General features: G+C 43.3%; 3 protein-coding genes across 10 annotated transcripts; all 3 read left to right on the top strand.

The window, feature by feature from the left end:
- The first annotated feature begins 3614 nt into the window (after positions 1–3614).
- LOC125984934 (transcriptional repressor p66 alpha) lies at positions 3615–14949 on the top strand. Of its 8 annotated transcripts, none has more exons than XM_049747275.2 (12): positions 3615–3791; positions 6294–6489; positions 8917–9395; positions 10364–10502; positions 10592–10720; positions 11026–11103; positions 11178–11297; positions 11449–11637; positions 11764–12022; positions 12190–12575; positions 12647–12893; positions 13256–14949. In XM_049747275.2, exons 3-12 carry the CDS (start codon positions 8920–8922, stop codon positions 13393–13395), a joined length of 2163 nt encoding a protein of 720 aa, XP_049603232.1. In that variant the 5' UTR covers positions 3615–3791; positions 6294–6489; positions 8917–8919; the 3' UTR covers positions 13396–14949. The 8 variants fall into 8 exon arrangements, with proteins under 8 accessions (XP_049603232.1, XP_049603235.1, XP_049603230.1 ...); XM_049747276.1 differs by lacking the exon at positions 3615–3791 and adding an exon at positions 4058–4199; XM_049747278.2 differs by lacking the exon at positions 6294–6489 and having other exon boundaries at positions 3616–3791; positions 11452–11637.
- Positions 14950–15308: 359 nt separating this feature from the next.
- armc6 (armadillo repeat containing 6) lies at positions 15309–18235 on the top strand. Its single transcript, XM_049747311.2, has 7 exons — positions 15309–15639; positions 15859–15941; positions 16018–16588; positions 16974–17119; positions 17190–17321; positions 17384–17521; positions 17680–18235. Exons 1-7 carry the CDS (start codon positions 15519–15521, stop codon positions 17890–17892), a joined length of 1404 nt encoding a protein of 467 aa, XP_049603268.1. The 5' UTR covers positions 15309–15518; the 3' UTR covers positions 17893–18235.
- A 317-nt stretch (positions 18236–18552) lies between these two features.
- slc25a42 (solute carrier family 25 member 42) lies at positions 18553–22725 on the top strand. Its single transcript, XM_049747316.2, has 8 exons — positions 18553–18913; positions 19536–19691; positions 19921–20032; positions 20404–20429; positions 20496–20662; positions 20762–20878; positions 20988–21139; positions 21203–22725. The coding sequence occupies exons 2-8, from the start codon at positions 19614–19616 to the stop codon at positions 21526–21528; spliced, it is 978 nt and encodes a 325-aa protein (XP_049603273.1). The 5' UTR covers positions 18553–18913; positions 19536–19613; the 3' UTR covers positions 21529–22725.
- Positions 22726–23099: the final 374 nt, after the last annotated feature.

Below are 23099 nucleotides of genomic sequence, written 5' to 3'. Positions count from 1 at the left end.
GTCTATCTAACTATGTGTCTGTCTGTCTGTCTGTCTGTCTGTCTGTCTGTCTGTCTGTCTGTCTGTCTGTCTGTCTAACTCTCTCTCTCTCTCTCTCTCTCTCTCTCTCTCTGTCTCTCTCTCTCTCTCTGTCTGTCTGTCTGTCTGTCTGAGAGAGAGACTTCTTTCTGTAAATAATTAGTAAGATATTGATTTTTTTTAAAGTTTAAAGGAGTCAAATTTAAAATTTTATTCAAATTTTCCTTTTCAAAAAAAATTAAGCGTGTGAACTATGTGACCAATCCTTCAAATTCGGTATCAGTATTATAAATATTAACATATTTGAAACCCTAGTGAAGATAAGTGGTACAGAGAATGTTGGCTGGAGAAAACGCTATCTGGTCATCATGAAGTCTCTTGCCTTTTATCTCGTGGACAACAGCGCAGGAGCGGTCACGTCACGTCACCAGGGGGTGGAGACTGTTCGTCATGAGTTTGAACTTCTGGGACGCTTGAGGCTTTCTTGGAATCCGCCGAGAGGAGCCGTTTCCTGCCAAATAGTGAGCCGCCGTTCGTCGTCATTGCAGCAGCCTCTTCCTGCATTCATTGTTACTACGCTTAATGAGGATTAAGTTGACGCCGTCATGTGACCTATGCACAAACAGAGAGAATACGGCGTAAAATTTCATTTCAACACCCCACCTTAACCACTAAATCCCCAATTTTAGTCCATTATATCTTGGCATCACATCTTACCAAATTACAATACTAAAAACAGCGTTGCCTTGATTTACGAGTTTAATTTGTTTGGTGGCCATGCTCATAACTCAAAACACGTCTCAAATCTTTTGACAATGAAATAAATGGAAAGGCCAAGAAAGCACTCTACAGTGTTTTGAACATGTTCCTTTCCTAAAATTGTCAGCAAAGGTTTTGTGACTTTGAACCAACCCCCAAAAACCCGTGGATGCGCATTTTCCTATCTTCACCAATAGTAAAAAAAAAAAATTGCACCCCCCCCCTTGTTGAATAGGGTCTTCGATTGCATCTACTTTTATATAAACGCAAGTAATTGTAATTCTACTTCAATAGGAAATGGGAGTACTTTTGCATTTTTACCACCTCTGCAAACTCTCTGAACTCTCACAAAAAAATGATTGTTACATTTCCAGTTCTTCCTGTTATTGTTTCCAAAGTAGGACACAAAACAGTCACTTTTCAGTGAGGTCATTATCAAAGCAATTAGTCTTGTCAACAGTTTAATTACTTGTGTTATTAAATACCAACATTGCCCTGTTTGACAAGTCAAAGCTCGCACCTTTGAAACTTATCATGAACACCTTGACTGTCCTGAAGCATTTTTTATGACCATAGATGAGTTTTTGAAAAGGTTGTCCTAAAATATGCACATAAATTACCAGCAGGTAAAGTAAAACTCATTTTTTTATATATACAGTGACTATAAAAAGTTTACATTTAGTTTTTGTGATATTAAATAAAAATTTGCTAAAAAGCTAGTTAAAATAAAGTTCACTATTAATAGGACTTACAACCTGTGCAACTCAGTTTAATTAAAACAAAAATCACAAAGAAAATTTGAAATTACTGAAAAAAACTGAGATAGTGTAATTAGGCTGCAACCCTAAAAAATGCACCAATCAATTAAGGATGTCTTCAAACTGATGTTAAAATATGTGACATTAGTAATACTAACTCACTCGCAAGCACCTAGCATTGTGACGCAAGTAATTGGGGGAATGTGACGCAACCAGAAAATCTACCAAGACTAAACCATTTTATAAACCAGGATTGACACTTCCATAAAAATGTCACCCCATGAAATTGGACACATTTACAGACAGACATAAACTTCAATTACTAATAATATTAACGAAGCAAAAAGAGGATAAAGAGCGGACCAGTTTAGCATTATGTTACTAAAACGTGTATTTATTTCATCCAGTTTTATTAGGATAATAGTGAACAGATGCCTTTCCGCAGTCAAGTTAACGTATGGCCTCAGGAGATGGAGCGGCGGGATGAAAGGAGGGAGACAATCAGACCTGATGACACAGCATCATCTAAAGAGAAGCTTTGGACGCTAGAATGAAGCTGACAAAGCACTCAGTCGAAGCCCCCCCCCAACCTGTTAGAGAGCACCCCCCCCCCCCCCCTCCACTCTCCAGTGCTTATGCTGACTTCTTCTGTCTGTACCATATAAGTGTGTCGTACATTAAAAAAAAAAAAAAGGCAAGATCTGTACAAAGTTTGCGGTTTTGGTTATGTCAAAATCATTATTTAGTGTAACATACTCGTGATGGGAAGACCTTGGTGACAATTACAAATGAAATCATTTGAAACAATTCCAAGTGAAACCAAATATAATGTCACATCGCATTACTGTTGTATTTTATAAGACCTGAAGTGGTCATGAGACAGAATACAAACAATAAGTTTGACATTGTAAGATCCACAAAGGGTGTACAAGTGAAATGTATGCAACTGAAAGTGTTGGAAGGATCTCCAGAACCGTCATTTTACACCCTGGAGCAATGCACATGAAAACTATTTTCATATTTGACAAGTTGATAATCCAGCTCAGCTACTTGGCTCGGTTAAGAAGAATTGCTAGTTTTGTCATTTTCTGCAGGACTTAGATAGCTCTGTTCTTTGTGTGCCAGGCGTTGTAATCGACAGATTAGTTTTATAAGGGTAAACTAAGAAATCCAAATGATACACTTAGTGCAAACTCAAAACCGTTCATTGTCAAAAAACACTTCTAAAGTTAAGATGGCGTGGGCAGCATCACTATTTGGGGCTCTTTTTCCTCCGCTGGAACTGGGGCTTTGGTCACGATAGACAGAATTATGGACAAATCCAAATCAGCATGAGCAGGAAATCCTCAGGCTTCTGCAAGGAAACAAAACAAAAATAAAAAATGTTTGAAAAAGCCTACTTGCTGAAATTTAATTTGGTATGAATCAATGGTACTTGAAATGCTGGCCGGTGTGTGTTGACTCAAATCTAACATGATTGGTTAATTTTAAACACAGCCACATCCCAGTTATACAGGGGTGTGCACATTTATGCAACTTCAGTTTTTCAGTTATCGAAAGATTGTTTTTTTTTTCGAAGGAGAAAATGTGATGAAAGAACTTGTGTAAAACAAGAAAACTTAATTATTTTTTTAATCTTTGTGATTATGTCATTACTGCCTGGTTCTATGAAGTGTGATGTTATCGGCTGCTGTTTTTCCTGATTCAAAACACATTACAATAGTTTTTGGTTGGATTATTTCATATGATGAGTTTTCTGAGTTATGAGCACGACCAAAAACGATTCAAACTCGTATCTCAAGACCACTCTGCACTTCTTACTTCCCAAAGCTGACTCCGTTGTTGATGGCTAATAAAGTGTGATATGCCCACATGATTCTGTAATATGGTTGGATGGAAGTGAGTGAGCGTGCAGGATGCAATCAGTCCTGGGTCACCCCACGAGGGAGTCCAGGGAGGGGGGTGGGGGGGTACCCTGACTTTGCTCATCCTTCCAACCTTGGGCCGTGGTGGTCATCGGTTTACATGATGTGATCCCGTCGCCCTGGTATGCCGAGGTGCGCATGCCCACTAAAGAGGACGCAGCGGCTCCATGTGTGTTGAGGCGCATTATTTGGCAACAGACACGGCAGCGGGGAGGGCCGAAAAAAAGAGGATATCCCCTTGATTTAAAAAAGCAACGATTTATCCAGGTTAACAGCAGATTAAACAATTCTTGGTCGACCATCGGCGACGAGCGGGCGACAAAGCGACCGAGTAAGTTGACTGTGTGTGTGTGTTGGGGGGTGTGGGGGGGTGAAGCCGAAGTTTTTAGCGAGTGGATCGAGGGGAGCCTTTTATTCGGTCTCGTCGAGAGGAGCCAGGTCTTCCTCCACCTATCTATGACGATAAAGAAGCTGATGGGCTGTTGAAAAGTAACACTTCTCCGCAGAGCCAAAGGTTGAGCCGTGGGAAGGGGAGGGGGGTCCCGCTCTGGCAAAATTGTTTCTTTTTCAAATGTTCCGAAGCTTGTCGCGCTTACCGGAGCGGATCTTGTTCAGCCAAGTGGTGAAAATGAAGCGAGGATTATAACGTTTACTCGCCGGCGGCGGCGAGCTCCGGTCGTGGGCCGGTCGGTTACAATACTGAGTTCCGATCATTTTCCCTCGGGAGGGGGACAGAAAGGTAAACATCACCCCCCCGGTTTGCTACACTCAAGTTTGACTTTGTAAAAACGTGATGTTTTTGAAAGTTGTTGCCCCCCTCGCTTGAGATGACGGCTGTCCCGCATCGGGGAACAGCCAGGTCAGAGATTTGGACTCGGTTCTGACCGTGTGGGTGTTGTTTGCAAGTGACTACCCGATCTGGGGACTTCTTTTAAAAAACACACTTTGACTGGAAGTATGTGTTGTGGCCCTTTTGGTGCCTTCATGTGAGCCTTGAACATGGGTGCTAAAGTGACTGCTTGTTGTTGTTTGTGCGGCGGAGCTAATGTTAGCTCGCTAACTCCTTCACGAGATCACCTCCTCCGAGGCGGTGTCAACATTTAAAAAGCCGGCTTGGTGCACATGTATCGTGGGCTGGCTTTAGTTTTTAAAGGGCCGACTTTGCTTTCTGGGCTCTACCGGGGCGGTGGAGCGTGGACGGCGGAGGCTACTGTTCGTTTGAAGCCCAAGGCAGCCACCACTGTTGGTTCTGCTATCTAGTAGCTAATCTTCCTACTTCTCGCTGTGACAATCGTAGTCTTCCTCCTCTTAAAGCTGAACACACGCACGCACACGCACGCACACACGCACTTTTAGACCCTCACGCACAATCCATACACATTTACAGTGTGTCATATATTCCAGGGCTTCTCAGACTTTTAGGACTAGGGAGGAATGTTTCCAAGGTTTTCCAGGTGTGTCAGAAAAGTTCCAGGACTGGTCTGCATAAGCTCGATGGAGTCGATCTTTTTTTAACAGACGTTTTAAGAAAGCTAAAAAAATACTATTTTGGGTGAGGAAGAGCTTTTTCAAAAAAAAAAAAAAAATCTGTCATTGTTATTGGGGGGGATTTTAGTGGTATCGGTGCTGGATCTTGTACTCGTAGTGGTATTGGTCTGAGGAAAAAAATAGTAACGACTATCCATACTTGTTACGACCATCTTGATGTCGTCCACATTTTTGGCTCCTGGATAACTCACTTGACCAACAAAACCCGGGTCGTGTGCTTTGGGAGGTTGCTCCAGAACAGGAGTTCTTCCCGATCAGGAATTGTCAGATGCTCAGGGCATTGTGAGCAGGCACAAGTTGTCTTCCTACTACTCTAGCAATCTAAACCTAGCAGTTGTCTCTGGACATCTTTGTAGATGTGCTGGTGGATCATCTGGCAAACATTGTAGTTTGTATTATAGGATATATTGCATTTGTGGAAATGTTGCACGTGTGCAAGGATAACAGAATTTTTGGTTATGTATTTTTCCCCCAAATTATATGACATGATTTATTGTATGTTATTTTACACATTTCAAAGTTAAGTCTCAGTTTGAGAATCACTGAGCAACTCAGAACAGTTGTTATCAAATTTTGTCATTGTGAATTACGAAGCATTTCAAACTTTATCCGATGGTTTACTTATAATGGACGCCCGTGTGTGTGTGTGTGTTGATGTTATGTTGACAAAGCTCAAGCAGCATTTCTTGTCAAAGCAGCAGATATGACTGTTTAACTTCATCTGTGGCAATGTTTGTACTTCTGATGAAATACTAAGGTCTTATGGCATAATATCATCACTCCTCACTTATCAGATGGCCTTATGTCAGATAACCTTCCCATATATTGCAGTACTTGTACATTTGAATGTACAAACGTGCGAGTGTTCATCCATTTTGATTAACGCTTAAAATGTTCCTATACGTTTAGCATAGCAGATTGTAACGTGCACACTGAGCGATGGTGGTGAAATGTGAATTTCGTGTGGGATACTGCCACAAGTTTCCATGACTGGCTTGCTGTTGAAATTTAAAGCTTCTAAAGTGTCACTTGTAACAGCCAATCCAGAAGTTTACAGGTTTTGCTGCCTCCAAGCTGTACCAATAGTGTGTTTGTTTGTTTTGTGTACGCATGAATAGCTAATGCTAACCAAGACAGTTACTAATTACTATGACATACCAGTGTTAGCCAAGCTGGCTAGCATTAGCGCTCCAGTTGATTGAGCCATGGGTTGAAAAATTGTCTTCTACATGTATCTCATGCCAGTAATTATATTTTGATTGGTGAATGCCTGCCTTTGTTTTAGGTATGGTGGTGTGGTCAACACCTTGGAGGTGTCACTTCATGCAACAACAGCAGTCTAAACAATCGGTGTGGTATTGTCTGTGAACAAATGGCGGTCAGCCTTGGTGAATGGTCAGATAAATAAAGAAGAGTGGAGAAGGTTTTGTCCTCTCACCGCGCTACGTGTCATCTGCTGACAGTTCAGTCCATTACATCGAGTGAGTATGTCGGTTAAGTTGAAATTACTAGCCGTTATCTGAATGATTTTATTTTTTTACACTGTTGTGGTCCATGTTCTAGAGAGTGCCGCTAGACAAGATTGTTTGTGTACTCGGCCGCTGTTGTGTATAAAGGCGCCATTTTAAGCTGAGTGCTGGCGTTTTAGGACAACTTAATCGACTACAATAGAACATCTAAGGTCAAACCTAATTAGTTCACACGCACTGATCACCCTTGAGGTTGCTCAGATTTTGGAACAAAACGAAGAAATGACTTTCGTTTTAGTTGTCTGCCATGTTATTTGGAATGAGTGTGTGTGTGTGTGTTGGGAAGAGCGCAGAAGAAATGCAAGTCAAAAAGAAATTTGAAACCATTCAGCCATTGAAACTTCATGTAAGACAGATCAGGTTGGCCTGAGGTCGCAGAGGGTACGTGACGGCGTTCCCTCGGTGTGTAACGCCGTCATCTCGCTGCTACTGTATGTCCTTCGTGCCATCACACACACGTACGCACAAAGACACACGTAATGGCCGCCACTGTGGAAGCCGAGTGTCTGCTCCGGCACCTGGAGGGTTAAAACAAGCTTCAGCTTCTCCCTCAACCACACACACACATGAACACACACACATGAACACACACACATATGCACGCACCAGCCAACTGGTTTAAACCAGTTCTGGGGGAAAAGTGCTTTGTGTGTCCTGCTGAATCCTGGGAAGGGTCATGTCATATGTGTTTTAGATATGTCAGAGTATACATATTGGGGGAAAAAAAATGCTAACCTCTGTCCGCTTCATGCACACCGTCATGTTTGTAATTTTAATTATTTTCCGCAACACATAAGCAATCCTGTCACTTATCGCCGGGCAGACTGAGGGGCTCGCTCCAATGTTCTGTATGCATGAGTATGACGCTCAACATCGATGCACTTAATGCCAAATTGGAAGTTTATACAGTATTCCAAATGACAGTTCCGACTATCTCGTCTGTGAACTACAGTATGGGCAAAGGTCGTCCCCCACTGCATACCGTGTTGGTCAAACTCAGAACATGTCAACCTTTGGTACAGTTTGGACTCTTGTGTTGGCTGGAATAAGGATTTTTTTTCTTTGCCACTTGGAAGGGTGCAACATGGAGAAAAAGCCTCCCACGGTCATCTGGAAATGTCTTTTCCTCGCTGGTTTCTCGGCTAACCTCCTTTTAAATTTCAACTGATTCCATGAGGGATTCCGCACATACTGAAAATATGGATTAAAGATGCGCATTATCATTATGGTGCCGTAGGGCGTGTGACCAAATGTCTCCTTGAATCTCGGCTTTGGATTTGACCCTGAAAGACTCGGAGCGGGCGTTGCAGTGTGCGTGACTGAACAAGCAACTGTTTGTATTCGTCATGTCTGCATCTGCCAAATTTGTTGTACAATATAGGCAAGATCACATGGTAAAAAATGGACATGTTTTATGAGTGGGCAAAAAAAAAAATCAAATCGTTTCTCTTGCATTTGGCTTCATGAGTTCTGATGAATATTTCATTGTATGCTCCAATTCAAATTCCCCCGTGTAGTTCTTCGCCCTCCAAGTTATCTTCAATATAAAACTTGATTGCGGAGACGTTGTGCATAATCAATGTTGGGGAATTTAACTCGGCATCTTGTGATTATACTAATCCAGTTTGTTTTGTCTGAAGGCCATTTTACAAACCACGTGTTCGCTCCCAATGAGTCAAGGTCGGTTTTGTCCGCCAGACAATTGTAGCAGCAGCGATTGTATTTGAATAAGATCAAATGATGCAGAGCAGCAAGTACTAACTGGAGGCAGCAATACTCAAAATGTCTTGACCCAATATTATCTTCACAAATCCTTGGTTATTTAATTGTTTAGACGTCACAAAAGCAAAATATATTGGCGTTAAAATATCTATAAAATCATGTTCGGAAATATGGGGAGCTGTGGTTTCAAAATGGCTGTTTAGGATGAGCCAACGCCACTGCAAAAAAAAAAAAAAAATGTAAATGAACCTGAACCTCAGCAAAGAAATTTTTTTATACAGCTCATTTGCTTATACAGGGTACCTAATGAACAGACCGGTTGGTGGAGTTCCGTGGTTTCTGAATGAAAGCAAAAATTACCTTATAAACAGGATCTTCCCATCTTTGAAGGTGCAAAATTAAGCTCTCTAAATGTTAATGGTGCTCATTATTTCAAAGGTAGAAACGGGATCCTTCAATCTTAGCTAATCTGACCCATGAGTGGAATGAAAATTACAAACTTTTTCAATGACTGATGAGTTTTAGTTCGTTTAAGCATCGAGGGTTTGTGTTGGGAGTTATGAGGTGCTGATCTTTGACCCACTCAGTAGATATGTTTAAAGTGCCCTCCAACTAATCCACATATGTAACCAAATCCTGTTCGGGATGTCTCCGCAGGGGATGTCTGAGGAGGCCGTCCGCCAGACGCGCAGCCAGAAGAGGGCGCTGGAGAGGGATGCAACACCGCAGACTACAGAACCTCACAGTCCTGACAATGGAAGCAAAAAGCCCAAGATGGAGCAGTGTCAACCCACAGCCCAGGAGGCAATTTCACCTAAACCCGAATCAGAACTGGAACATGATGATCAGAGTCCGCCCGGGACTGGATCAAATGAGGAACCGGGGCAGTTGACGCCACCGGTGGAATCTGAGCCAGTGAAAGACGAAGCCGGTCACGAAACGAGCTTGGACAATCAAACTGGACGGAACGACACAGCTAATAGGGAGCTGGAGAAGGATGTGGATACCGTGAGCCGATTCCAGCCCACAGAGCCCAAAGTGTCTGCTGGCTTGTTGGCTGCCAGCGAGGTGAAGGCTACCATCAAAGTGGAAATCCAGACTGGAGAGCAGCCCGTAGACATGAGCACTTCCAAAGGGTAAGAAACTCTTCTCTACTTGAAACCGTGGAAAGAACCTGTCAGAGGAGACCATCCTAATTAGTTAAAGAAGTCCAGAATCATGGCAGGTCCTGAACCCGAGGTCAGGCATTCCTAGCTTATTCCTGTCCCGATTGGAGCATTTACAAGAGTCTCAAGTCAGCTGGGATACACTCCAGCACAACCACAAATGAAAACCAGCGCTATGCAAAAATGGACAGCCGTACATTTAGGACACAAACATACTTTTGAAAGTTTATTCTTATTTTGCATTCTACAGAAAAGGCCACAACAGTACTCAGTGTTGACTTTGAACTTTAGCCTTTGCTCTGCCTCCATTTTCTCACAACTCACCCACCACCTGAACCCTAAAAAAAGTCGACGCACACAAAATGAAGCCGTGTGTCATAAACCAGTTCCAGCCGGTTGTTGCCATGGCGACTTCCATGGAAGAAGCAGGGAGGGGAAGCGGGGTTGTATTGGAGGAAAAGTAAGTCACGTGATCATGACTTTGAGGTCATGTGACTACTTTGGAAGTAGTGATTAATCCACAGGAAGTGATGATGGCGCTAAGCCCTGAGGAAACACACACACACACACACACACACACACACAGAAAGAGGGCGGCTCAAGCAGACGGGCCTCATGCACGGACTTATGCTTCATAAAAATGCAAAAATACACGTCGCCTGTATAAACAAAAATAAGCTTTTGCCTGTACGCCTCACATTTGGCATACTCTGAATTATCTCTGTGACATTTTGGCTTTTATGTAATAATCGGCTCACTAAATGATGCAGTGCTCTTTGACCTCACTGGAAATTACAGCAAAAGCATACCTTTCAAGATAAAAGCTGTCCCATCATTCAAACCTTTCTTTTTTTTTTGCGTACTGTTTCAAATTTGATTGGTCCATTCTGGGCCTAGTCACATGATCAATGCCCACTCGCCCTCTTTTTGTCTGACAGTATAAAAAGGGAGACGCGACCTCCATCCCCTGAAGAGGATGATGATGACGACGTCATCATCTTGTCAGATAACGACTCCCCGAGTCCACCTATGAATGGCCTGAACCACTTGAAGAACCTGGACACAGACCTCCTCATGGTGAGATGGGACACCTCCAAATGAACGAAGGATCCATGACCAGACAGGGTTGTGATTGTTGTAAGCAATTGATTTCATGTGTGGTGCAGAAGAGCAGCCCAGGCGAACGGGAGCGCATCATTAAGCAGCTGAAAGAGGAGCTGAGGCTGGAGGAGGCCAAGCTGGTGCTGCTCAAGAAACTCCGACAGAGCCAGTTACAAAGGGACACGCTTCAGAAGGTGAGCAGAAGTCACAATCATCTCACACGCATACCCAAATACAGCCAAGTTCCATTTATCACGGGGAACATATTCAAGACCCAGCAATGTAGCGTCAGAGAGATTTTTTTTCCTAATATAAAATATGTCCCTAGTCTCACTTAGGGTTGGCAAACACAATGCTAGCTTAATGCTAGTATCATGCAAAATGGCTAACGGGAATTAGCACTGATTAATTATATTTATTTGGATTATACTCGGAGCGTGGCCAATCAATATAGTTCAGTGTACAAAGTAAATAATCATGAATAACTGCCATCCCTCAGGGTTCAGGGCTGTCCAGCTCCTCCGTTCCACCTCCTCTAATACGCGGGACAATTGCAAGCAGCAAAGGCTCACAGCAGGTTAACTAATCATGTCAGGCTGACACTGTCTCTGATTGGCTTTCTCTGATTGGCTGTCTCTGTTTTGCTGATAGATCGTGTCCGGTAGAAGTTCAAGCACGGTCATACCTCCACCTTTGGTGCGTGGTGGGCAGCAGGTGTCATCTAAACATGGCTCACAGATCATCATGCCACCTCTGGTCAGAGGAGCACAGGTACACAAATGCGAGCTCTGTATGAAAATAAATATCAGCCTCTCCGAGGATCATTATTTTCAGTTTTGTGCCCTTTGTATGCCGATGCCGCTTCGTTCTGTGTGGCGTCACCTCCCATTGTCCCGGTTAGCCCAACTCTTTATCTCCACAGCAGATCCAGGCTCTCCGCCAGCAGCAGCAGCAGCAGCAGCAGCAACAGCTGGCAGCCTCTGGAGGTGGCGGCTCAGGGGGGCCGCCTCCATTGCTGCTGGGTGCCAGGAACTCAGCCCCTGCTGGCCAGGGTCAGAGAAGCATGGTGCAAGCAGGCCTCATCAGAGTTGGAAATTCTGCAAACTCATTGGTCAGTATCTTCAGCACCGGCGAGAAAATCCTCAAATTTTGGGAGAGGTTCCAGTTCAACTTCTGAGGAAAATCAGGATAGAAGATGAATAGACAGATGGATTCTTCGGCTCTCTCGTGTTCACAGGGCTCATCGGGTTTGAAGATTTCTTCCTCAGGAAGCGGCGTCGTGTCTCTAGTGGGTGCCCATGACAGTCCAGCCAGCCGCCAAGCTGCGGCCAAACTGGCTCTGCGGAAGCAACTCGAGAAGACGCTCCTGGAAATCCCCCCTCCAAAGCCCCCTGCTCCAGAGTTTAACTTCCTTCCTTCAGCAGCCAATAATGAGTTCATCTACCTGGTGGGACTTGAAGAAGTGGTCCAGAACCTGCTGGATACCATTCACAGAGGTGTGTTGTTGCACACAGGCTAACAATTAGCATCCCTGCATGGCTGTTGAAGCACAGCCAGTGCTGAAACACATATAGACAGATGTCGTTCATAAACATCAGGGTCAAGGTTCAAATGCTATAACAAGCCCCCTCAAACTTTTCGAGTTTTCCATCTGTCTGTTCAGGAAAGACGGGGGCGCCTCCATTCAAGCCCACCCTCAGAGACCCCAACATGTGCACCCAGTGCAATACCGACTTCACGTGCAGGTGGAGACAGGACAAGGCCAAAGGAGGCACCGTCCTCTGCGAAGACTGCATGTCCTCCAATCAGAAGAAGGCCCTGAAAGCCGAGCACACCAGCAGGCTTAAAGCCGCATTTGTCAAAGCGCTGCAGCAAGAGCAGGAAATCGAGCAGCGGATCATTCAGCAGACGTCGTCGTCCGGCTCTCACGGAAGTTCGTCGTCCGCTTCGTCACTGAAGGCGGAGCAGTTGGTGTCTCAGCAGCTCAAGCAAGTCCGAGCGGCCTCCATGCACCGAGGGGCCAACGTCATCCACCATCACTCCATCAAGGTGAGCAAAAGTTCAAATAGCTCCTCACTCCATCTTTGAATTGTACTTAAGTGGAGTCCCTCCTCTTTTAGGGCTCCCCGGGCCAGCTCTCCCACAGCGGCATCCGGGGCGTCCCCCACTCCTTCTCCTCCTCCTCTCAGCTGCAGAGCGCCGTGGCCGCCGCCGCTTTGGTCAGCCGGCCAGGTAAGCACGAGCATGTGACCCAGCGCTCTGTCCAGATTTCAAAAGTGAGCAGCAGCGGAGTCGGCGGCAACAGGAATATGAGCGGAGGTAGTGCCTCATCCACTGCATGGAAGAAGCAGAGCAACAGCAACAAAGGTAGACTCGCTTTCACCTGCTCTCTTTCAAACTGCTGTCTGGCCCAAAGAGACCCTCAGACGACAATCGCAGTCCCCTCGGGTGGAGGTTCCAACTTTTCTCCAGGATTCCCATCTCCTTTGCGCCCGTTTGTGTGTTGCAGGGATGTAAGGCGGCCATGTCCATATGAACACGGGTGTGTTTGAATGGCCGCAGGGACAAGTGTAGGATGTTTTTAGAAAGCGAGGAAATTCACAAACTCATGCACCAACATGTGACTGATGTGTGTTTTTTTTTTTTTTTTTTTTAGAAAAAGGTTTTGCCCTTTTTGTCCGGCAAAATGATTCTCGTGAGATGTGACTTGCTCTTCTCATCCCCAACAGGTGTGACAATGGCGTACGTGAACCCGAGCCTGAGCGGACACAAGTCCTCGGCCAGCGTAGACGCACGCCAGAGGGAGTACCTGCTGGACATGATACCCTCTCGCTCGTCCATCTCGCAGACTGCAAATACGTGGAAATAGGAATAGAAAACAAATAAATCAACCTTCAGCCAGTTCGACCCCCTTCTTGGCTTTTTCCAGTCATGGTCAACAGAGTACTCTGGAGGACAGTTTGGCAAATACAATTTCTGAAAAGTGAAGAAATGTTTCCTTCCTGTCGTTATTTTTGTATAATTTTCTTCTTTACTGTTCATTTTAAGGTTGGCTGTTCCACAAATACCGTATTTTTCGCACCATAAAGCGCACCCTCGTTGATTTTTTTTATTTTAGAAATTATTTCATATATAGGGCGCACCGGATTAAAAGGCGCATAAAATAAAACTGAAAATAAAAACTGAGGTTCACTAGCGTTGCAGTATGCATCCACTAGCCAATAATGACCCTCAGTAAACAATCGTGTTTCTCAAACTATCTCCTATAAAAGTGATCAGAACCGACTAAAGTTCGATCTAACACAATGGTACTGCTTACTTATGTTTCCTTTCCATATCGATCAGTAAATTTACTCGAAAACATTAACGGAGCAGCCAAATAGCCTAGTGCGTATAGTAGCTATCATTTTAGCATTAGCTACCCTCAAACTCCCATGAGCCTCAGCAAAGTGTCATGGCGGCCCCCTGTAAAGAATCACGTTTCTCAAACTCTCTCACATAAAAGTGATCGGAACCAACTAAAGACTGATTTAACACATTGGTGCTGCTTATTTATGATTCCGTTGGATATTGATCAGTAAACATACTCAAACAATAACGGAACAGCCTATTTTGAAATGAAATAGCCTCGCAAGAGTAAATTTTAAGATTTTAAGTGCGCCTAATAGTGCGGAAAATACGGTAGTTTTGATTTGACCGGGGCAGAACCCCCCCCCCCCCCCCACCAAACTTGGTACTTCTTTCTCCCTGTCTGGGTAGTCAAGTAATTGATTAGATTTGCATCAAACTGACTCACTTGAATGCTTGTTTGGAGTCATCCCAAGAAAAATACACTTTGCTTTGCGCAAATAACATCGGAGTTGTAAATGTTTCATTGCATTCATACTTGTAGTTAAAAGGTTGGATTTATTTTGTATTTACATTAAGTTATTTTTGTTGTTCTTTTTGGAGGGGACGGATGTATTTCTTTTTTACATTCTATATTGTGCTTTTCACAATGAAGAGTTGATTTTTGCTTTCTTTTTTTGTTTAACAGTATGCCTACATTTAACACCTAATGTTCATTTTGCACCTTAGCTAACCATGAGTGGTGATCGCTCATGACATCTGTAATTATCATCTGTAATTTGCTTATTTTATATTCATTTCAATGTTGGCATTTTCATTTGAGTGTCAAATCTTCACTTACAAAATGCAAATTCAGACGATTGTCCACCCTAAAACCCGAAATTGAAATACAGTATTTGCCACCGGGAACCCGGAAAGCACAAGTCAATTATTTGCTTTTCATCTTGTAACTTCCAACCGCATTACTTTTTTTTTCTCTGCTACCCAACCTAAACTGCATTGTGCAAATTATTATTAAAAATTATTTTGGTTTAACTTTTTCTTAGTTCCTAAATAAATAAAAAGATAAGTTTTACCTTGCTCTCATTTGTTTTGTGTATACTGTAATAGACAGACAGACAGACAGACAGACAGACAGACAGATTGATACATGTCTTTAACTTGAATGGTAATAAAGAGCACAACAAAGTATGTACATTTTCCACCCGTTCATGTATTAAGTTGTGTGTTATAGTTATTATAATATAAATAATATTATAAGCCATTCAGTTTGACAATCGCCGCATTCATTCAATGCAAGGTAAACACTTGAGGAACTTTGTATAACGGTATGTTTCACCCGAACACATAAAAGAGTAAGACCGTTTTACGCAGGCGGCAATTCACTAAAGTAGACCATCATAAACTACGTAATTACTTATCACTAGCAGAGCCAGTGTACGCATATTGCGCAAGTCGACTTCGTTGATAACAGCAAGGGAAGACACAGGGCGTTAACGATATTGTTGATTGTATGATAAAATCCCTCATTACAGGAACGTTACGGCACGATAGATTCAATTGTTTCAACTAGCAAAGGGAACAATATTTTGAACTGGCGTTGCCGTACTTTATTACAGGTTTAGTAACTGTATCGATCTGAAAATGGCTCTACGTAGGATCACACAGGAAACATTTGATGCTGCTGTAAGGGAAAACATTGACGAATTTGAGATGGATCCCGATGAGGCTTTGAGTGAAGCTGTAGAGCAGTTTCAGTCTCAAGGTATTGTTGCCAGAATGGATTATAAAAAACGACTTATTTGTGTCTTGGTAACGCAGATGTACATTTAGCTGAATCATGACACAGTTAGTATTCTTAACCATCGAGGTTAATGTATTGAATTAACGTAAAGGCTAACCTTATTTAGCAAAAATCTGTTATGTTGTGTATATGATCACGTGACAGTGTAATCCAACCGAGATAACTGATGTATACATGCAGGTGTGGACCTCATTTGCATTGTAAAAGCTGTACCTGGTGTGCCATCTGATGACAAACAGGAGCAAACGCATGAGATCTTACAGGTATATCTTAGATTTGCTAGTAATTGACTATATGTAATGTCTACCACTTCTTATACCACGTTTCTTTCACCTGCAGGCCCTGGAGTCCCTCCGCATTGCAAAAGACTCTGCTGACAATACAAATGCAGCTGTAGATCTAAAATGTTTCACCGAGCAATGTTCACAAGGATTCGCTCAAAGATTCCTGGCGGCTCAGAAAGGCGCGTATCCCATCATCCTCTCCTACTGCCAAAATAGCATAGGAGAGCAGGAAGTCCTATTGTGTGCTTTGTCCGCTTTGGCTTCGCTAACTGACGGACAGCCGGACTTGTTAGATGCTGAAGGCAAGCGCTTTCTTTTGGATGTTCTCAATAAGTACCAGGCTGATTCTTCATTGACACGAGCTGCCATCTCCGTTGTGCGTCATTGTTGTTTGAAACATGAGCAGAACAGACAAGATTTGGTCAAAGCAGGCGTTCTGTCTTTACTGACTAATGCCATCAAACAGCACAGTGGATGTGCAAACGTGGTCAAGGAAGCCTCTGGAGCTCTCAGGATTATGACTTTTGACGATGATATCCGGGTTACGTTTGGGCAAGCTCATGAGCATGCGAAGATGATTGTTCTTCAGCACAATGGCCTCAAGATCTTAATTGAGTCTGCAAAAGGTAAGTGCGGCTAATCTCTGTAATGTAGACGGCATGCAAATTGATCTCTGGATTCCAAAACAATGTCTCTGTAAGGAATACACTAATTATATACTAATATTTATTGTGGGGGTAACATTCCAGTCCACACCTTCAATAGACTCACCCAAATATGTATTCTACAATGTATACACATTTTAAAGTATTGTATTATTATTATTATGTACTATCATATGGTGGAAAGTGGGGACAGCGACCTCAAGTGGACAGTAATAGTACAACTATCTCCCGTGCACATTTTCTTATTCTCATTACTTGAATAATCAATGGGATGATTGGTAGAATCAATTTTTAAAAACTCCACAATTGCAGTCCTAATCATGGTTTCATGTCTTTCTACCTTCAGCTCACAAAGACAATAGCTCTGTTTTGAGTGAGCTGTGTGCCGCCTTGTCCCGTTTGGCCGTAAGGAACGAGTTCTGCCAAGACATTTGCGACCTGGGTGGATTGAAGCTTATGATGACACTGCTTGCAGACAGCTATGAGTCATCGGTACAGACGTGCAGGTTGTAAAGGTCCGTCATCCAACATATTGTCACCGAGCTTGTTTTTGCCCTCGCAGGAGTTGGTGCGGCAGGTCTTGAGTGCAATACGAGCCGTCGCGGGAAATGATGATGTGAAAGACGCTGTTGTTAAAGCGGGTGGAGTCCAGCTCATTGTCATCGCCATGAACAGACACATGTCAATCTCCGCTGTAAGACATTGCTACCTATATTAGGTGAAAGGGCACTGCCAACTTTTTCTATGCTTATTCAGGTGTGTGAGCAGGGCTGTGCATGCCTTTCCGTCCTGGCTTTACGCAAGGCCAACAACTGCAAGGTCATCATGGAGGAAGGAGGGGCCTTAGCTGCTGTGCAGGCCATGAAGTCTCATTCTGGTGTTGTTCCTGTGCAGGTAATCCCTCCATCCACCCATTTTCTACCCTGGCCTTATCACCAGCACCGCACTATAGTATTTTCCTTTATGAAAACCAAATGTAGTCATAACAAACAAGAATTAAACAGTTTGTGAGAACTTTGTGTAAAAGACGTTTACATCTCATTTTTGAGCAGAAACAGGCATGCATGGTGCTGAGAAACCTGGTGTCACATCAGCCCACCTTCAGCCAAACAATTCTGGAGATGGGCGTGGAGGCCCTCATTTTGCAAGCGCTACAGACCCATCAGGATTGTGGCGACGTTGCCAAGGCTGCACTCAGGGATCTGGGCTGCCAGGTGGAGCTACGGGAGCTGTGGACCGGCAAACGTGCCGGCGTCACTAACTGAAAGGGGAAGAGAGTGGCAATGAAAAGTGATATTATATTATGCTAAATTGTTTTTGAAATGCTATCTGAGGAAATATGAGATGCACAGGCTGTAGTCAGCATTATGTTTTGAGGGGGAGCGTACTCATCATGCTGAGTTGGTATCATAATAAAGCCTTTGTCAACAAAGGCCATGATAGTTTTTTTGTATTCCCTTTGGTGTATATTGTATTGTTTACATTGTTGCATAATGTTTTTAAAAACACCTCCAGGCCACTGTATCCAATGTTTTGCATTGAACCAATGCACACATTATACAATAAAAAAAAAATTCACACCACCAAAATAAAATGTCAAAAGAAGTATATCAAGTGTACTGCAATTTTGTAAATTTCATCTAAATGTCCTCACAAAGTAACTTGATGTGGGTCTGTTTGGTTGAGCACAGAACTATTTAGATTTGTTTGAAGAGTACTAACAATTCCCTTCTGTGTGGTATGTCAAATTTGGATGACATATTTTCACTTTACAATGACATAAAACTGCTAAAACTTGGGTGTTAAATTCAAGGTTAAACGGGTCTGAATTTTCTGTTGACGCCCCTCCATCCGGCCTATCCTGGCACGTCTTGCCTTGGTAAGACTACATTTCCCATAATGCATCACCACTCGCACTTGTCAAACCTTAGGAACGGGTGGGGGTGAGCAGGTTTCTTCAGCTTGTCACAGGAGGAGCAGCAAAAGCGGCATGGACGATGTCAGCCACTCAAAGTCGCTGTGCGGTTGAATGATAGAATCACTTTAGTTAGTGTACATATAAGGCGACAAGTTATCTTATAGCTATTGAAGTGCATTTACTGTTGTAAAATTAAACGTAAGCAGTTGGTTAGCAGCGAGCTAACAGCTAGCTAGCTTTATCCAAACCAATGTTCGGCTAACTTTTGATGACGAAAAGTGTCTTCGGGGGAAACGATTTCGGGATTGAAAAGTACAATCGGAGGAAATTTTTCCAAAACATTGGAAATTGTGCTGGTGTCAAATTAGGTAAGCAACTGGTTCCGTGTGATGTTGTTATTGAGTGTTTTTAAACGCAAGTGACGGGAAAAGGTGATGCGTTAACGTCCGAAGTCGTGGTGAGTTTCAGAACTTGTTGGAGTACTGTACATAATCTGCAGAACGCGATAAGACTTGTGCAGAGTGAACGAGCTCTTTGAGCAACTGATGAACGCCACCCTTTCTCCAGTTTTGTATTTGACAATAATGTGTTGGAAAAGTTCTTCCATGGTGGTGGGGTTAGGGTTATGCGCTGTTCTTTTTTTTTTTTTGCCAGGAACTGTCAGATGCTTAGGGCGTTGTGAGCAGGCTTGTCGTCAAGGTGAAGAAGCCACAAGCTAAATTAATGATCTGCTTTGAGCAACTGATGAACACATCATCATCAAGTAGACTAATTTAGGCTCTCAAACATTGTGGGCATGTCTCGGCCTGATTAAAGATCATACAAATAAGTGAACGCCTGTTAAAATGATGAGCACAAGAATGAGACAGATTTGTGTTAAAAGTGAGTAAAGAAGCGGACTTGTTGCTCGGGCCTTAATTAATTGTGTCCAATGAATAGTTTTTCACCATTTAAATGGAACCCATGTCCTTTCTGACCCCTACTTTTCAGCTCCCAGAGCTACTGCCCCCTAGTGGTGTAATTCATGAGTGCGCTTCAAGTAAGTGGTGTACCGCATAGTCCTGTGGCATGGGGAGTGGAGTGCAGGATCAACATGCAGCACTCACCCATGGAGAAGTGCTGCCACGGGCCTCCACTCAGTCAGAAGTGAGTAAACAAGTGCTATATTTGTCTTTCTTAATTAGCTGTGAACATGTTGCAGCATACAAAAAAAATAAAGAATGCTAAAAGTCAGTTTTGTCCAATGGCCCATCAGATGCCATCAATCATTCTCAGGCTAAAATTGTATTTAATAATCTACAGCAATACAAACATGGTTAACATGCACTATTGGTACTTGATTTAACTCAAACGTGACCCTTTCCCTGCCGCACAGGGCCTGAAGCAGACTCGCTCTGTCCTCAACTCGCTCTTCTCGGGGGCTTTAGCAGGAGCTGTGGCCAAAACAGCTGTTGCGCCGTTGGACAGGACTAAAATCATCTTTCAAGGCAAGATGGATGCTGGGAAAGGCTAAATGTGGAAACTGTTTGCTATAGTTAGATTATAGGTCAGGGTTGTCAAAGTCTGCCACATTGTAGTTGTGGTTTCGTTCTGACTCTGAACCCAAGTAAATGTATGATAGAAAAAGTCTACACACCTCTGTTCAAATGCCACTTTTTTTTTGTCACATGAAAGAATGAAATCATTTTAATCTTTGTCTACTATTAATTTGAGTAACCTTGAAAATTCAAGACATTTTTTAATATTCTTTTATAGGAAAGGCTTGCACAAGTGGTGTGTAGACTTATTACATCAACTGTATAAGTGTCTCATAGTGAATTCACCAATAACGGGCTGTTTTTTTTTTTCTCCCCCTCAGTGTCTTCAGCAAGATTCTCTGCAAAAGTAAGTTTGATCTGCGTTATTGACATTAGGATCAGTTCAACAAGTAAGCTGCTGTTTGTATTTCAGGAGGCCTACAGGTTAATCTACCGCACATATCTTAAAGATGGCTTCTTCTCACTGTGGCGCGGCAACTCTGCCACGATGGTGCGAGTCATCCCGTACGCCGCCATCCAGTTCTGCGCTCACGAGGAGTACAAAAGTCTCCTGGGCGACTATTATGGCTTTCAGGAGAAGTGAGTCAGCACACCATACACACACTTCATTTATTACGCTGTGGATAGGATTAAGGTTTTAAGAGAGGCTGATGTTTTCTTGTTTGGTGTTTGATCCAGGGTCCTCCCACCAATCCCGAGGTTACTGGCCGGATCGATGGCCGGCACCACTGCAGCCATGTTGACGTATCCTCTAGATATGGTACGAGCTCGGATGGCCGTCACACCGAAAGAAATGTAAGGCTGCAATTACCTATAAAGACACACTGGCTGGATCGGGAATATTGAAACAAAAATACTTGCAGGGTAGACATTGTGGAAATGAAACAGTGCCCTCTGTTGTTAGGTACAGCAACATTCTGCATGTTTTTGTACGGATCTCCCGGGAAGAAGGCCTGAAGACCCTCTATCGGGGTTTTACGCCCACCATACTGGGCGTGGTCCCCTATGCGGGCCTCAGCTTCTTTACCTACGAGACGCTGAAAAAGCTTCATGCAGGTACGGTTTAACCACATCTTGGTGTTATATGAAATAGCTTATATGCGCTGGCCTCTGACGCAGAGCGAAGCGGACGCCCGCATCCCTACTCGTACGAGCGGCTGGCCTTCGGGGCCTGCGCCGGCCTCATCGGCCAGTCGGCGTCTTACCCGTTGGACGTGGTGCGGCGGCGCATGCAGACCGCCGGGGTCACCGGTCACACGTACGGCACCATCCTGGGCACTATGAGGGAGATCGTCTCCGAGGAAGGAGTCATCCGAGGGCTCTATAAAGGCCTCAGCATGAACTGGGTCAAAGGGCCCATTGCGGTGGGGATCAGCTTCACAACCTTTGACCTGACGCAGATCCTCCTGAGGAAACTGCACGAGATGGGCTACACGTCCCGGTAATGGCTTGAAAACACAGAACTTTTGGACGTGGTGGTGATTTCAGTGAAGCATGAATGAGAAAAGAGGTTTGTGCCGATGGAGGCAAACATATACACTCACAGTAAGTGGTAATGTTTCCTAACATTTGTGCTTCCATAAGATGCGTGCTCTCGTCATGTGTATCAAAGTGCAAATCTGCTCCGTGGTTCAACAAAGGCTGCCATTTATTTACTGCCCATTTTACGATATAAGAGAATACACCTAAATTAGTTTTTCGAGATAATCCGCTTTTAATTGCCAAAAAACTGAAGTATGTAGGGATGTATTTCTTCAAATTTTTTGTTTGAATTATTTTGTGTAGCCCTCCCCAAGCCGCCACGAGGTCCCGAGTTTGAGAAACCCTGCACTATCGAACAATGACGACACATTCGATGCCTTTCAAGCTCATCTCAAGCTGCTGCAAGCATCTCAGTAGCGTCTCTTCAAGTGCCTGGGCAGAATAGTAACCACGCTTTACTATGACTAAGCTACTTTCACCAACCAAAGTTCAAGGTTGGTCATTTATTTATTTTTGTTAGTTTTTGATGGTGCTTTGTTGGAGGTGGTTTGCTGGTGGAGGATTATTAGGACTCAGAATGAATGCCATTTGTCAGTCCATTTTTTTTCTTTTTTTTTTTTTTCTACCCGGGTTTTGTAATTTAGGGGCGGAGACAATCCACGGCTCACAAATCGTTTCCACCCAATTCGATTTGAGCGTGTTTTTTTATATACTTGCGTGCAGGGGTTGTTGCCAGAGATTTTTGGACTGAAATGCTGCAGATTGAAAATAGTATTTTCTATGACACTGTTAGTCACGGACCCTTCAAATGATCATCACTTTCCTCCCGATACTTTGGCTTTGGTTTGACTAACGGCCACAGCAGGTTCACGCTGTGGGATTGGGTTCATTTAAATAGACTTGATGTAACACTAAATTCTGACAATTTGAGTGATGCGTGTTTTAATGTTCATTTAATATACTTGTCGATTTAATTGTTTTAACACAATTTGCATACCTCAGTGTTCAGAGTATTGCACGGTATGTATTGTTACAAGTTGTTTAAAACAGTGTTTTGTGCCATCTGAGTGTGTACATGCGTACCTCATCTCATTGCATACACGGCATTCGGATTGATGCAGGACTTTTCAAATGTTCACTAAAACTGATAAGTAAAATTGGGATGTCTCCTCTGTTACTTTTATTTGCAATGCAGGGTTTAAAAAAAAGTCATTTACAATGCTTTTTAGTAGGAAGAACTATTTTAGCAGCAACATGATTTCGTTAATCCACTAGGGTTTTGTAACTGCGAAAAGTAGCCGCTAGAGGGCCCCCCAACCTCAGAAATGGATTTATCATAAGCAGTTCCGCAAACGGTCGCTAGATGGTAGTGCGAGCACAGTGCTTTGGAATGGTATGGCCGAGTCACAATTTGTTGCCTAGACGCCTGAACTTGAACTTTGACCGTGAACGCATCACATTGGCGTAATATAAAAAAAAACTAGACTCTAAAGTTATCAAATCAAACGCTGAATAAGCCTTTTTTTTTTATTTT

The sequence above is a fragment of the Syngnathus scovelli genome, chromosome 17, assembly GCF_024217435.2.
Source record: "Syngnathus scovelli strain Florida chromosome 17, RoL_Ssco_1.2, whole genome shotgun sequence".
In the NCBI taxonomy this organism is placed as follows: Eukaryota; Metazoa; Chordata; class Actinopteri; order Syngnathiformes; family Syngnathidae; genus Syngnathus; species Syngnathus scovelli.
The sequence above is the reverse complement of the archived record's forward strand: the minus strand, read 5'-3'. Positions and strand labels throughout refer to the sequence as shown.